The sequence below is a fragment of the Scomber scombrus genome, chromosome 16 (genome assembly GCF_963691925.1).
Source record: "Scomber scombrus chromosome 16, fScoSco1.1, whole genome shotgun sequence".
Taxonomy (NCBI): domain Eukaryota; kingdom Metazoa; phylum Chordata; class Actinopteri; order Scombriformes; family Scombridae; genus Scomber; species Scomber scombrus.
The window spans coordinates 10,220,185-10,235,814 of record NC_084985.1 but is presented as its reverse complement, the minus strand read 5'-3'; the positions used below and the strand labels follow the sequence as shown (position 1 = coordinate 10,235,814).

Below are 15,630 nucleotides of genomic sequence, written 5' to 3'. Positions count from 1 at the left end.
AAATGTCATCACACGGGGCACAGCAGGGGAAGTCTCACTAACACCGTAAAAAGCTGAATATATATACAGCGGGATGAGGATTTATGAAGAGTTATTGACTGATGTAGCGTCTCGTGAATAACATTGACACCCCCACTTCCCCCACCTCCTGTGTGAATCCTGTTAAAGGGCCAGTTCACTCTAATTTCATTGCAAAGCTTTGTCACACCTGCCCCTGTTTTTTTTCTCTCCTTCTCCATCTTTTTGCATCAATTGTGCTGTCAGGATTGAAAACGAGGTCAGACACTGAAACAGTCACATAAAGCATCAGCTCAGTCTCCCTCTCTGTCTTTCTGTCTGTCTCTCTCTCTCTCTCTCTCTCTCTCTCTCTCTCTCTCTCTCTCTCTCTCTCTCTCTCTCTCTCTCTCTCTCTCTCTCTCACTCTCTCTCTCTTTCTCGCTGTCTCTCACTCTCACACACACACGCAGTTTTTACCGCATTGCTTCTGCAGCATTTTCCTAACCCAGGCGACAGAGCCACCGCTGTGGCGCAGGAAAAATCACCGCTAACTGAGCACAGGAAGTGCTTATATGTGTTTTTTATTTTTTATTTTTTAATGTGCCCTTGTGCGCTCAGGCAGCTTTATCTGCAATGCCATCACGACCGAAGCATCTCTTCTGCGAGCACGGGGTCATTAGATAGGTGAAGTCTTTCTACAATCAGCTGTCATCGCAGGAGAGGACAGCACATTTTTTTAGTTATTTATTTTTTTCCCGAGGAGACGACTCAGCTCGAGGAGGAGAGGAGGCCTCTGATTCAGGACAGTAGGCTTGATTTTTAGTGATCCGATTAAGGATAAATATCTTTAGGCCATTAAATTGGTCTGCATCAAATATCGGTAGCGTGTAGCCTGATAGAGGTAGCCATTTAATTCTTATTATACAGCATGCAAATTAATGATATATGCATCGGCATTTGTGTAATATAGACGTTCAGTCAGTAGCTGGCATGTTGCACATTATATAAACACATTTGAAAACGTATCACTACCTTTGTGTACCTGTGCTGTCTCTACTTTACTAGATACTGGTCTATACAAATACAATTGACGTGACTTGAGCATGTGGCCCCAGACAGATCTAATGATTGCTCAGTGCATCGCACATTAGGACCTCAGGGGAAAAAGATAATCAAATCTCAGGGTGAAGATCTGGGGATCACTGTGAGTCATCACATATCTGGATAGTTTGATATGCTACTTGATATTTAAAAGCAGGAAGCCCATCTCTTGAATGCATTAGTTCAGTAGAGATAGCCTAAATTAGATGGTTTGTCTCAAAGCAGCAATAATCTGTGGCAATAAATGCTGTAACAACAGGGAACTGTTGTCGGCTTGAGCCAAAGAACTGAGACACAGTGGTTCCATAGCATTGACATCATATACACATTTAGTAGTGTAAGGGAGGCCTGTAGATAGATACATTTTGCACTTTACAATGCATGTTTATCTGCTAGCTGCCTGACACATTACCCGTGATATTAGCCTGCACTTTACAGATGTACAGCTTTTAAAATCTACACATAAAGGCTACTCAAGATCAAAAAACAAAAACCTTTGTAGTTGTTTGCTCAATTATTAGAAAAAACTTGGAGGTGCTGAGTTTATGAGTGTCACAAGGGTCATAAAAAATATTTTGGCACTCCATACTAGGAGAGCTGGTGTACTTTTTGAGGCCCCTCGTCCAATAAAAAGCTACTCTAATATCCGGTGACATGGCAGCAATTTGCCTACTACTCTTTACCATTTTCAGCACCCAGTTTGGTGAGTACAGCTAAATCTTTGCAGTCGTTATTATTTTGTCGCTAAATCCTGTTAACCCACAGCTGAACATCCTGAATTGTGATTGCTGTGTGTTTGTCAGCTGGGTACCATTGTCGTGGGGCCTGTGCAGAGGTGGACTCTGACACTGAGGCAGTGGCGGGCATGGGCTTCAAACTAGGCTGCATCTCCTGCAAGAGGAGGAGTGAAGTGAAGGGTGCTGCCACCGTCGAATGGTACTTCCAGCCCAAAGGAGAGTCTGACTTCTTTCAAGTGAGTGCACATCCGCCATTGCTTAAGTATATTTTCAGGGACTGACACAGCACACTGTGGTGTGTGCAGGAGGGTTTCATACTGAGTTTCATTTGTGCAAGCATCCTTAAAAACTTCTACCTATAGCAAAACACATTTACTGTGGTCCATTCCTCAAGACACAACCTATTAGTATATGTGTGCATAAACAGCCCACACCCAAGCTCTCCTCTTCTTTCCTGTGTCTCTCTCACTCACACCCCCATATTCCCTCATACGTATGCTTACAGTCACATGATAGCGCTCAGTTTTGAAATGTTCAGATGGAATCAATCGTTAGATCTCAATTAAAGCCCCACAGATGACACAGCTGTGTTGACCTTGAGCAGCATGTACTCTGTTTGTCATCAGAGTGCATACTGTGATAATGTAACTGCATATTTAGTTCAGCATAGCCTTTCATTTGAAAACAAGATACCTATTTGATTAAAAAGAAAAAAAACAAGTATGAGGATTGGGTGATCTAGATTATTGTGAAAAATTTCAGGTTAAACTTGTTCTTAATTACCTTTTACACAGCATTAAGAACATGCAATTTCCCATGTATACACTCATACTGTATATGCGTTATCTATGTGCATATGCATGCTTTGGAAGTTCATAGGATAATCTGCTTTTGCTACCACGAATCCTCATCCCCTCCCAATCCAATCAGTCTCCACCCCTGACACAGAATTAATCTAGTTTAATCCAAAATCTGAGATTTAAGATAAATCTTTATTCATGAAATTCACGTTACAGTAGCACAGGAAACAACGCCATTTTAAAAGTATTTAAAATAATAAAGACAAAGTAAGAAATGAAAGAAGTTACAATACTGAGGCCATTGACAGTACATGATTTGTGCATGTGCAAAAATCGGTGCAATTATACAGTATATGTGCAAAAGTATCACGTTTTCATCATTATCAGCCTATTAAATAACCTCAACGTTACTCTGCCACCAGATCTACACCTACAACGAGAACGGTCCCATCATTGAAAACGATCAGTTTATGGACCGTGTGGACTGGAACGGAAGTAAAAGGAGCAACGACATCCAAGATGGATCCATATACCTGCTCAACGTCACCTTCAATGATACAGGCACCTACCGCTGCTTCTTCAACCGCATCCTCTTCTACGAAAACTATGAATACAACACTCTCATCAGTAAGGTGGTCAACCTCAATGTGGTGGCTAAAGGTAGGATGAAAATCAACTTCACTGCTCTACAACTCAGCATTTTGTGTGTGATTTGAGCACAGATTGAATTACCAGTAGTAGGATTCAAGAATATGTCCTGGATGGGTCAAATAAGTTGCAGAAGTTAATGAATTAAGTGTTGAATTTACAAGGTGAGATCATGAGATTTTCTGTTGATCAAGGTCTTAGAAAGCATTTAATGGATGTGCTTGAAATGGATAGATAATGTAATGTAAATAAGGGCAATATTTTCACAGTACGGTATTATGACAGAAATACATAACATTTAATGTTTCCCCTTTGCTTCATAAAAAACATTCGCCTCACAGGACGATTCTGTCTCTTTACGATAAGAATACACACGTGAGACAAGTTTGTGGTTTCTGTTGGTAAAATCTGCGGCTGACAAATCTCTGACTTCTTAACATTGGTGTTAGTAGTTGAGTCTTTCCGGAACAGAGTTTGTTCTGAGGTTTTTTAAGGTTGTTTCAGGTCCTTCAATTCCACATGTTTTGTTGGCTGCTATCAAATTTCTGAAGGTTGTGGAGAGTTTAAATAAATAAGGTAAACATGGAACGCTTGAGGTCCAACGATTTTTCAATTAGCCGATCAACAATAATGAATCAGCAACTTTTTTGATAACCAATCAAATGGGAAGGATTAATGCTTTTATTAGTCATACATGATAGTAAACTTAATATCTTTATCTCTTCGGGTTTTGGACCTTTGATCCATCAAAACAAGACATTTGAAGACATCAACTTGGGCTCCAAGAAATAAGAACATGCATTTTGAGCCTGTACTGTACGAAAAAAACCACCTATAGTTACGTTTGAGTGACACATGCCATCTAGTGCCCATAGTAATTATGACCTGGAAAAGTTCAGATGACGTCCATAAGGTGACTTTATTAGAAGCACAATGGTTGGGTGGATGGCTATATAGTTAGATGGCAAAAAGTGAACTTATCTGCAAGAGACCACTGTTCACTTCCTGTCATTACATAAAAATAAAAAAAACGTAACATAGTGTTTACTGTCACCATGGCGACAAAGGTTGCCTAATTTTAAGGATCTTTCCCTAACCCTAACCAAGTGATTTCTGTGCCTAAACCTAGTGATGCCACATCATAAACATAATGATTTTGTAACAGTGATTTGTAACTGTTTTGGAAAGCGACAAATTACGTTCCAATGGGTCATACTGAAAATGTTCAAAGGACCTAAATGTTTTTTTAATTTAGAGGACTTGTAGGACATTGTATAGACAAAATGATTAATTTATAAAACAGTTGTGTGTAAGAATTTCTTATAAATGCATACCGTCCTCAAAACATTCATAATATGCTGTAAAATGGATGCAAGTTCCTCTTTAATTGTGCTATTTTATGTGGTATGACTATGATAAATGCGTTTATGTTGGAACAAAGTGAAAGTACCTTTTAACTTAAGGCATACTGTGATTTTAAACCTGCCATAAAACCCACATACAGAAAGTATAGTAAAGGTATGTGTCAGAGCAAATTAAAGTTTGAGAAGTAGCAAGACTGAGCTAAAACGTTTAAGTTCCCTCTATTATCCAGTGCCTGCACTTACTGAGAGGAGTATTATTGAATGGCTAGTCAGCACCACTGCAGACACACTGTCCGGGGGTTTTATTGTCCACTTTGCCTCCACACTACCAGCTTTGCAATATCACTACCATCACATCACAAAACTATTTAAAGAATTGCTGGCAGGTGAAATCCAAACGAAGGATACAGCCAGTAGTTATTTTGAAGTGAGTCATGGATTTCGAGGTAGCAAACTTTTGTGTCCCTCTTGAATAAAAAACAACAATTTCAGATGATTGTGACTCACAGTTAGCCTGCAGAAGACTCTCCTTGATAATGAGAAATCAGGAATAAGTTTGTGCAGTTGATTGTGTCGGCAGTTGCACGCTGTCTTTAGATTCACCCGGATTTTTAGATTCTGTGAGGGTGTTTCTGCTTAGTTAGAGCCTTGTCAGGTTGCTTCTTTGGTGTTTTGTCTGATTACTTGATTTCCTGCCTCCCTTTGCGCAGCCACCAGAGGTACAGCCTCCATCGTGTCTGAAGTCATGATGTACGTGTCCATCATCGGCCTGCAGGTCTGGCTCCTCATAGAGATGATTTACTGCTACAGAAAAATATCAGCGGCCGGAGAAGAAGCACTACGGGAAGCCGCGTAAATACATTCTCTTACATATATGCACATTATGCTCATGAGATGTGAAAACCTTGTAATTCACGAAAAAACTCTGTTTGCAACCTCTAAACAGTTTGGGGTTACAAGGTTTTTAATCAATAGCACCAAACCCATTAGAAAAGGATGCGTGTTGTAAAGCTTGAAACACACATCTGAATTACTTTGCATGTAAGAAGAAAAAAAAGCTACGACTCCCAATATAGCCACTCTAATGTGTTCATTACTTTAAATGTTTGCCCTTCCTTTGGTTCATGTATCTCTCCCCCAGTACCTGTCTTCTCACCCACATGTTTTTAAGATTATCGCTGTTTTCATCGTGTTTGTGTGTTTTCACTTGTGTCTCTTTGTCTAACTCCTCACGCTCCCTCTGTCTCCTTGTCGTGTTTTCGTCTTGTCCGTCCCATCTTGTCATCCTCCTCCTTAGTCAAAACCAAAACCAAAACCTCCCTCCTGTAAGTCAAAAAAGGAACAAAGACTTGTCATTCAACCATAGTTGTGTTTTTTGTTTTTGCATTTTTTTTACCCATGTCACTGTCCTTAAGTAAAAATGCTTGTATTTTTCATAACCACTAAAAGGTTTTTTCCTGTTTTTCTTCCAGAAATGCTGAATATTTAGCAATCGCATCGGAAAGTAAAGATAACTGTGCAGGGGTTCAAGTTGGAGAATAGCAAAGGTATGTTGTGATCTTGCCGTGAAATTACATTAATGTCTGCAGCATCATTCCATAATTAGATATGTAACTTTAGTATATCAAAACCTTATACATCATTTGAAACTGAAACGCTAAAGAACTTAAATGTCCCTTTGTAAGATTTCACACTGAGTCTTTTGTTGACCAGTTTAAACCACGACTGCATATCAGTTTCTAACAGCTGTACTGTACTGAAAGTTGGCATTTCCTGATTTAGATCATAATTTTGCCAATTGTAAAAGGCACATAACATGCTTTGTGTGTCATAATGAAGAGAGGAGCTGAAGCAGCCTGTTTCAGACAGAGGCTGGATTGAGGGGCTGAATAAAGAGCCAGTATAAGATGAATAAGGAGTTTATTTGTGTGTAACTGTGACTTATGCAAATATATGCCAGTAAAGCTGCAAAATATAAATGTCGAGCCAGAAATGTGCATATACGTCCCCTTTAAACTATTTGGGCAAAGTCCTTGAATGGCTGCTTCTGTCTAAACCAGTTTTAAAATTTGAGAACTTTGGCTTCTTTTGTAAAAAGGCGAAAAAAGTTTTGTAGAAAAGTATTTTTTACAGTGTATTCTCTAAAGTAAGATATTGGAAAAAGTAAGTTTGGTATCTAAACTGAGGTATCATATCTGCACTAGTATCGAAAATGTTTAAAGGTCCCCTCCAGACATGTTTTAAGATATATAAAAATTCTTGGAATAATAATTGTGTCTGATGTGGTTTTTCCTCAAAAGAGGTAAATTATCTCATTAAAATCTTTAAAGTGACAAATATTCCTTCTCCCTCATTGAAACACATTTGTCAGTGTTTATGCAATGGAGGCTTTAAGTATCCACATCAATGTGTGTAAGCTGTATACCAGACCCCAATTGGCTCCAAACTAGTTGTGATGTTACAAATCCTGCTCGTAGATACATGCCTTAAACTCAAATTTAAGGTCAGAACAGAGAAACTTTTATCCTTCAGCAGATTCATGTGGAAAACAGCCATCTAGTGTCAAACTCTGCACCTGCATCATTATGCACAGTGAAGCTCAAACATCCCACTGAAAGAACAAGAAGAAAAACACATATTTGAGTCGAGGGCTATAAACAATACCCAGCTCTTACTCTAATGTACTTACAGACTAGCTGTTTAATATTTTACGTAAGTTCTACTGTCAAAATGAAGACCAATAATGCATGCTATCTCCATCTCTAGGCTTCCACCGTGGACTGAAAACATCCCTCTACCCTCTGAACTGCATGAGAACAACTTGGGGGAAAACACCTCTCCATCTCAAGTCTCTATTTTACCTTTTCCTCAACAAAAGTCACAAATGAATATGAAGTACAAAGAAAGCATGGTACCAGCATTGTATATAGTGTACTGCGCGCAAAAGCATGTTCTGCACTTATTTGAGAAAAACCTTTATGCATTAATGAGCCACATTGTCAAAAGCATACACTTTACTTACAGTATTCTGTAGTCATACATTTATATACAATACAAGTGGTACTATGGGAGTCTGTTGGACTCTATGAGGGTGATTATCAAACAAAGCTTTTTACTAAACCATCACCACCTATATATATGTATAAATAACGAGACACCTAACATGTATGTTAAGGTTTTTTTTTTTAAATAGAACGTGGTGGACTATGATAGACTGTCTTTCCAGTTGAACTCCTAGTACATTCAATGAAACCTTAAGATGTACTAATAAAAACTGAGAAAACTCACGTGATTGAGTGGTCTGGTGTTTATGGTCATAACACGTCTACTCTCCACAGACATTTTGGGATTTGTCTGATTAATATTTTAGTGTTAAAGAGTTGAAAAAAGATGTTGAAGAAGTTACAATGCAGACTACTTCCAAGCTTCTTCTTTTTATTTCAGTGCAGCAGAAGTGCTTTCACATAGAGAAAGATCTATTATAACACCTCATTGGATTTACAACTGTACAGTGAATGGAAACCAATCACATTCCCAGATTTTTTACAAGCGATATCATTCCTGGAGCCGCTGAGGCCTCTCGACAAATCGACATCTCCTACAGCTGTAACACACAGTCCGTTCCAGGGTACTGAGGCAGGTTGAGCTGGTACTTCCTCTCCAGGCCGGGCGGCACAAAGCGGCCTCCCAGGAAGTGGTAGCGTCCTCTGAACATGGAGGCAGATTTTTTGGGAGCAGTGAGAGAAATGAGCATGTCCGGCTGGAGGCCGTCTGCGCTACCCTGCTCCACGTCCCAACCTTTAAAAAAACAAAAACAACAAAAAAAACATGATGTCACAACCTTTTTTAATGGGAGAGTGAATGTGCACAATACAATTCATAACAATACAGAGATTAGTTTGGTCAAGATATCCTAAGGTTTGGTCTGACAAAGCAATAGAGGAACACTTCTGCTACACTACATTCTAGAGGGAAACATTGTACTTTTTACTCAACTATGCTTATGTTATTACAATAGTTACAAGTTTCTTTTCAGCATAATAGTTTATACTTAAAACACGAATAGTTTATTAAACATGCATTAATATATATAAAACTAAATAATAGTAGAAATTGTTCAAATAAGTTCTACCTTGACAACATTAAAATGCTGCTTACATGTACACATCAATGAATCAGTATTAATATTCAAATAATACATATATGACACTCTAAATACAGCCATTTTGCATAATAGCTAGTTTTGATATTTCGACTGAAATTTGCTGCTTACTTCTATCACAAACTTTGTAAAAGCCACTTAGGCACATACTGGTATTCAGTGAATTGTAATCATATATTTTTCTAATATTATTTAAGTTCATCCAGTAGATTATATGTAGCTCACGTGCTGTTAAAAAATAATTTGAATAGTATTACACATCCATTTTGCTAAAGTGATGTATATACTTGCTACAATTTTGTTGAACACTTATGTTTCTTATTTGCGACAGTTGATAATGGTGTAAGGCAGTTTTAATGAAGGTGTATATACTATTTTGACCACTACCGCTTCCTCAGAACACCTTAAATACTGCCACTATCATTGATGTTCTTACCAAGTAATTGACCTGTCAAGGAATTCACTCTGTTTGACAATGTTAATTTCGTTGTACATTGCTCTGCTCTGTAGAGAGCACTTTAGATCTACTTTTCAAACCTCTAGAGAAAGTATTCATGCATTTTTTTAACTGCATATTTTACATATGGAAACTGTCTATCAGCAGATTTGTGCACTTTTAAACACAGATACATTTTATTTTTTAAATCAGAAAAGCAACAAAAGAGCAGACAGAGTTCTTTATACAACATTTCAGAAACATTGAAGGCACTTTTGTTAAAGGTTCATTCACAAATCCATCTTACTCTCATTGGAAAGCATCAAGTGTGAGGACTCACCTGAGGGGATGTCGATGCTGGCTAAGGGGACTGTGGTTTTCTTCAGCACGTCAAGGACTGATCCAAAAGGCTCTCGCACAGCCCCCTTGAAGCTGAAGCCAAAGATGGCATCTATGACCAGGTTGTAGGCCTGGTCGACCATTTTGGCCTGAGAAGACATCCACATAAACCAAACATTTAAATTCGTTTTCAGCATCGACTCAACACCGCAACAATAATCTGCCTTTAATAGAATTTTTCACTCTTGCAATTTCCCTACAGACATAATTTTATATAATCGAATCTAAACTGAAAGCTTTAAATTAGGAAAATGTAAATGTGTCACTTGTAGCTTGAATTAAAATAAAGAATAATAAAGACAATATGCAGAAACATTTTTTAACTGGTAAATAACTGGAAACAAACCTCAGGCATCTCAGTCAGGAAAGGGATCTCCATTTTCTGGCACTGTGTGGTCAGACCCTGGAACAGCGGTTTGTTTGGCCTCTTCGGGTACAGGATAGTGGGCTCATAACCCTGAAAGAGGACACACGAGACACAAAGAAAAAAATATTAGTCTTAGTTTGATAAATGACTTTCACAAATTGATTCAAGCAAAGTAAATCTCCACTTTGCACAGACCAGATTTCACCGCTGATACTGTGGGTTCATTTAGCAATTACTGTTCTTTAATTGTCTTCTGTTGATGCTACTTCTTTCACCATTATCTCACCAAATAATCTATTAGCACATGAATCCAGTGCGCTGTTTAGTATCGTATTGTCACACAAGTGTAGAACACTCACAAACAGTTTAAGATGTCTGGCACAGACCAGGCCATCGCCTCCGTTGTTACCTGGACCACAGATCACCAACACCGAGGGTCTGGGCTTGACCAGAGAACTGAGCGGATACGCCTGCAGGAAACAACAGACAGAATATCAATGCAGCACGGCAACTCAACTATTATTGATGAGGAAATGTGGATATTATTTACAACAGTCTCTAGGGAGGGAAGTTTGGAAGACGGAGTAATCTGATTATTCACCTCTTTAGCGGTAATCTGATTTAGACATATCCGTGACCTCTAAATGGGAAAGCCTGGTATCTTTTTTTCTTTCTTTTATCTGAAAAGTCTTTCAGATGTGTGCATGTGCATAGTAAATAATCTTTGGAGGAATCATTTGTACAGTCTCTGTGACAATCAGTTACAAATACCAAACGGTTGCACAGGGTTGTGATTCAAGCAAAATAGAAACTTGAGAATTTGGGGAAAATAAACATTTCTCAATCTGTTTTATGCAACCTTTATTGCAACAGTGAGCAGAAGGCTGATCATGACTTGATCCCTTTGAGGTGGCCAAGTGGTACATCAGATAACTGACAAAACCATTTATTGGTTTGAGTAACCAGACTCAACACACACTCTCCAGATTCCTGCCATAAACTCATCACCGCTGAGTGTGTATGTGCCATTTAAGAGTCAATTTCAGTTCAAATTAAAGAGCCCTTTAACAGTCATTTTCTTTTTTTCTTTTTTAAAAGAGTCCTGATTGATATCTCACCCTGGTGATGGCTGTAGCACAGCTGAAGCCCGCCAACTCCATTAGCTGGTCCACACTGAAGCCGTACTCACTGAAGAGCTCCTCATCGATGTGCTGGGCCTCCTCCTGCCTGTGAACCATCTACAGGTCAGTCTGAACAGTCTATACACATAATAACAGTGATTACTTTAATGACTCTGTGTACAAAGTATACCCGAGATATTTGATGGTCTGGGCCATGGTGGATGCTGCTCTGCTACTGTTGCAATCCTTCTTGTGGTTGTTAGCTGCAGCAGAAAGAGGACATGTCCCGGTCTGAGCAAGGACTGCTGCGGCCCGTGAGGTCACCAGGAAGCCAATCCCAAACAGAGTCCGCACACTCAACATCCAGATGGATTCGCAGTCCTGGCACAAAAAAGAACACAGCGATCTACAGTGAACTTAAGAAGTGAATCCCCACATGAATCACATCAATGACTGCCAAAACAAGAAACCTTTACATGAAACAAAGTCTGCAAGCAAGTTCAGGCAACTCAAGCACTGATGTACATTTTCCTCACTCATGAAAACTACTGAAGTCACTTCCTCCTTCCTGTTATGACTCTTTTCATTGCTTACTTGCATTTTTTTCTGCTCCCATCTTCCACCTGCAGACATCGATCTTTCCACTGCTCTCAGCTACTGCTAAATATGCTTCACAGAAAGTGATGAGACACGAATTCTTGATGCCAAAGTAAACTGCATTTGACTTTTTTTCAGTATACTTTTGTATTTCAATACATGAGTTGACTGTCTAAACTTGTACTTGCGGCTGAGTGATAAATAACTATTATATACACTTTAGACAGAGTCATTCTTAAGTTTACAAGGATATGACACAGAAAAAAGCAAAAACTCTTCATGCTTGAGAAGTTGAAACCACAACCTTTTGGGTTTTTTTTTTTGTTTGTTTGTTTTTTGCTTGAAAGAAAAGGTTAAATAATCAAGTTATCAACATTTATGACAAGTTAATTTTCTGTCAGTGGGCTAATCAATAAATCAGCCTATCCTTTCAGCAATCATCAAGACATACTGATTAATAATTCTGTTGTTTAATTTCACTATGAAAAGAAAACTACTAAAGTCAATGTGACATTTACAACATTCAACACAACAAACAGTAAACTTGACTACTTGTTAAATGACTGTGCACATATGATATAACCAGTGTTGGGGAGTAACTAGTAAGATGTAACGGCATTACGTAGTTTAATTACAAAATAAATATAACTGTAATCTGTTATAGTTACTGAGAAAAATGTGTAATTAAATGACAGTTACTTATGAAAATGTTGATGATTGCAAAGGGTGGTTACATCTGAATATTTTATGTAAAAAGCTTAGACTATATATTGAATAATATTGTTGCTTTGCATGTTTTTAATGTGCACAATGCCTTCTTTTACCATTTCCAGTCAAGACTGTTCATTAAAGCTGTTTGATGCTGTTCTGATGATTTTGATCGGTTTCATTTGAATTTGCAGCGCCCCAAGCCTGCCAATTAAATAAATCCACTCTGCCCTTCAAAGCTAAACAACCTGTCTGAGAACATGTTACTGAATACATATATTGCTGTTTTTAATTATTTAAAAACAATGGGGTTTTATGTATTTTGTAAATAAATCATGATATGGGCCTACTTGGAGCACACATGGGCTTAAATGTTATCACTGTACAAATTAAGCCAAATGAGAAATTAATTTTACTTTATAAGAAATGATCTCCCTTATAAATCATGTCAGTGTCCATGAAAAATACCTGAACTTAGATTTTGGTGCTTAATGGGTACACAGCTGAAAACATTCGTTAGAAAATTACAAAAGTAATCAAAAAGTAATCAAATGTAATAAGTTACATTACTTTAAGTGATCTAAATAGTTACATTACTTATTACATTTTAAATAGGGTAACAAGTGATCTGTAACCTATTACATTTCCAAAGTAACCCTCTCAACCTTGTATATAACCATTATTAACACACCAATGCTTAATTGATTTGTTATCATAGTCTTTAATTTGTGAGTTTCAACCAGCTCTAACTCACCTGAATTAAATGTACTTGATTCAATACAGAACTAACTGGCTAGCCCTTGATTAAACATGACAGGTAAGTTAATTTAAGATGTTAGTTTAGTAGCAGCTTATGAATAAATCCGATGGACTAAAACAACAAATACAAATTAATAATTTCAGACACAATGTGACATTAAACACTGTGTTAAGCTAATGTTTGCTATGAGCTCCATAATTATATCGTGACAAAAGTTTATCAGTAAAACTCACCAAATGTTAGCGATCGTACCCAGAGGTTAGCTCCACATGCAGGTTACCTTATATATATATAAAAAACAATATAGTACCTGAATTTAGAGAACAATAATAAACTGAAGAGTAGCTGAAGAGCTAGGTGGGCTGGTGGTAAACAGTGCAAAACTCTCGCGAGACTTGTACGCGGATCAATGTTTGCGATGGTTTGCAATATACTCTCGCGAGATCTTTCGCAAACATCTGCAGCACCTACTACCGGGTCTGAATCTTGGAAGGAAGCTATAAAATAAGGAAGGGTCATTTTTGAGTGTACCTTATACATGGAACACTATGCTCAGTTCTGAAGGTAATAATGTTTGTTATTGAATATGCTTATTAGGGCCCGAGCACTGACAAGTCAGTGAGGGACCTTTTGCTTTTGCCACGTTCACGTTCTTATGCCGTCATCTTTTCAGTGCCAAGATGACTCTACAGCGCCCCCTAGAACATTAAAAGTTGAAGCCCTGCCTTCTACATACACGTACATGAGTGAAATTTAGGATTCATATATATCATGACCAGACGCACAAAAAAGCCTCTTGGACCCATACCGTAACTCCAACAGGAAGTCGGCCATGTTGGATCACAGGTGCATTTTTTCCGCCATTATCCCCATTTTCAGGCCTCGTACTTTAAAAAACTCTTCCTACAGTTTTGACTTCAGATTCGAACTGTATCATCCTCAGACCTTGATGATGTAAACTTTACGACAGATTTTACCTACGTCAACCAGGTGGGCGTGGCAGTCGTTTGTTTGTATAAACAAACAACTCCTTATAACTCCTCTATACATTGTCGGATGTTTATACATGCAGCGCGTGAAATGTCACACTTGGTGACGCCGTTTCAATTTCAACATCATTGGGGGTGGGTGTGGCAAGGGGGCTCCATAGCGCCCCCTAACAGCAGGTCATGTGACCACAAACTTTGTCTGATCTTAGTGAAATTTACAGGACTCATAGCACTCATGGGTAAACCCCCAAATTATTTTTTTCAAAATTTTCACTCTAACAGGAATTGAGTTATTGTGCATTTCCTGCGTCAATTTTCCGTTTTTCCCACATAGTTTAGACGACTTTCCCGTCTTCACAGAATCACCAAATTTCCCACATAGGTTCACACTCAGGTGCACTTTCATTTGAGACCATAATTGCCCCTGGGCGTGGCACAACAGCTCAATAGCGCCCCCTAATGCCTTTATCCATTTTGAACATTTTACCAAACTCCTACACTCACCAAATTGTACACATACTTTAACAGTCACACAGATTGACTACTGACAAAGTTTGGGATTTTTAAGTGAGAAGATGACTCCACAGCGCCCCCTGGAAGATTTCAAAGTTTAAGCCCCGCCTTCTACATTGACATAGAAAAATGAAATCGACAACGCCTATGTATTATGTCCAGACGCACAAAAAAGCCTCTTGGACCCATACCATAAGTCCAATAGGAAGTCGGCCATCCAGGCAAAAATGCTCAATCTTGATGATTTTTTGGCCCTTCACCCACATTCCTTTGTGCTGAGAAGTCACCCAGACTCATTTGTGGTCTTAGTTTGCCATCTAGTGGAGACATTAACCGCATCACACAATGTTCAATTAAAGGCACAGGAGCAAAGACATCTACATGCCAGTTTTGACAGCCCTGCCACTGCCGCACACACCAACGTGCATGTACGGCGCGTGTTACAGTTGGGGGGAAAACTGGGGGATGCGAGGGCCCTTCGACACTGCTTGCAGTTTTAATTTTACTTGTATTTTGCATTTTGCAATAAAAAAAAATAAAAATAAGGAAGGGTCATATTTTATAGTTTCCTTGATTTTAATAAAAATAAAAGTCATATTTGTAGCATTTCATATCCACAAATCCAATAGTACATCTGTTTTTTAATTGAAGATGCCTGTCACTTATACCTCTAGTTTTTTTTATTTAGGTATTTGTTTTCTTTTATTTCTATTGAAATTATTTTATCTTCTTTATATCTCTTTTTATTTATTTTTTATTTATGAACTGGAATGACTGGTTGCTTTATTTTTTTAGTGTATTCTATTGTATATTTTGTTCAGTAAATAATTTTAAAAATCTTCGCTTACTACTTAAGTAAATTATATTAGTTAAGTATTTAAAGAAATGTAAACGAAAAGTAAAAATAGAAATAATTCATAATATAAAATTC

The 15,630-nt window shown here is 38.1% G+C and overlaps 2 protein-coding genes across 4 annotated transcripts; one reads left to right on the top strand and one right to left on the bottom strand.

Annotated features, from left to right (window-relative positions):
- The first annotated feature begins 857 nt into the window (after positions 1-857).
- LOC133996641 (sodium channel subunit beta-1-like) lies at positions 858-7,953 on the top strand. Its single transcript, XM_062436244.1, has 6 exons — positions 858-1,801; positions 1,902-2,071; positions 3,058-3,295; positions 5,358-5,499; positions 6,120-6,194; positions 7,414-7,953. The coding sequence occupies exons 1-5, from the start codon at positions 1,753-1,755 to the stop codon at positions 6,187-6,189; spliced, it is 669 nt and encodes a 222-aa protein (XP_062292228.1). The 5' UTR covers positions 858-1,752; the 3' UTR covers positions 6,190-6,194; positions 7,414-7,953.
- A 148-nt stretch (positions 7,954-8,101) lies between these two features.
- Positions 8,102-14,125, bottom strand: naxe (NAD(P)HX epimerase). Of its 3 annotated transcripts, none has more exons than XM_062436243.1 (7): positions 14,006-14,125; positions 11,323-11,513; positions 11,130-11,238; positions 10,371-10,481; positions 9,991-10,101; positions 9,586-9,733; positions 8,102-8,445 (listed from the first exon to the last, which is right to left on the bottom strand). In XM_062436243.1, exons 2-7 carry the CDS (start codon positions 11,493-11,495, stop codon positions 8,246-8,248), a joined length of 852 nt encoding a protein of 283 aa, XP_062292227.1. In that variant the 5' UTR covers positions 11,496-11,513; positions 14,006-14,125; the 3' UTR covers positions 8,102-8,245. The 3 variants fall into 3 exon arrangements, with proteins under 3 accessions (XP_062292227.1, XP_062292225.1, XP_062292226.1); XM_062436241.1 differs by lacking the exon at positions 14,006-14,125 and adding an exon at positions 13,431-13,579; XM_062436242.1 differs by lacking the exon at positions 14,006-14,125 and adding an exon at positions 13,508-13,576.
- Positions 14,126-15,630: the final 1,505 nt, after the last annotated feature.

What these genes read in the sequence shown, in the direction of transcription:
- LOC133996641 (XM_062436244.1), top strand. Translation starts at nt 1,753, where the DNA reads ATGGCAGCAATTTGCCTACTACTCTTTACCATTTTCAGCACCCAGTTT. An exon ending in CATTTTCAGCACCCAGTTTG is followed by an intron (nt 1,802 to 1,901) that starts GTGAGTACAGCT and finishes TGTGTTTGTCAG; the next exon opens with CTGGGTACCATTGTCGTGGG. An exon ending in CCTCAATGTGGTGGCTAAAG is followed by an intron (nt 3,296 to 5,357) that starts GTAGGATGAAAA and finishes CCCTTTGCGCAG; the next exon opens with CCACCAGAGGTACAGCCTCC.
- naxe (XM_062436243.1), bottom strand. Translation starts at nt 11,495, where the DNA reads ATGTTGAGTGTGCGGACTCTGTTTGGGATTGGCTTCCTGGTGACCTCA. An exon ending in CAGACCATCAAATATCTCGG is followed by an intron (nt 11,239 to 11,322) that starts GTATACTTTGTA and finishes GATGGTTCACAG; the next exon opens with GCAGGAGGAGGCCCAGCACA. An exon ending in CCAGACATCTTAAACTGTTT is followed by an intron (nt 10,102 to 10,370) that starts GTGAGTGTTCTA and finishes GTCCTCTTTCAG; the next exon opens with GGTTATGAGCCCACTATCCT.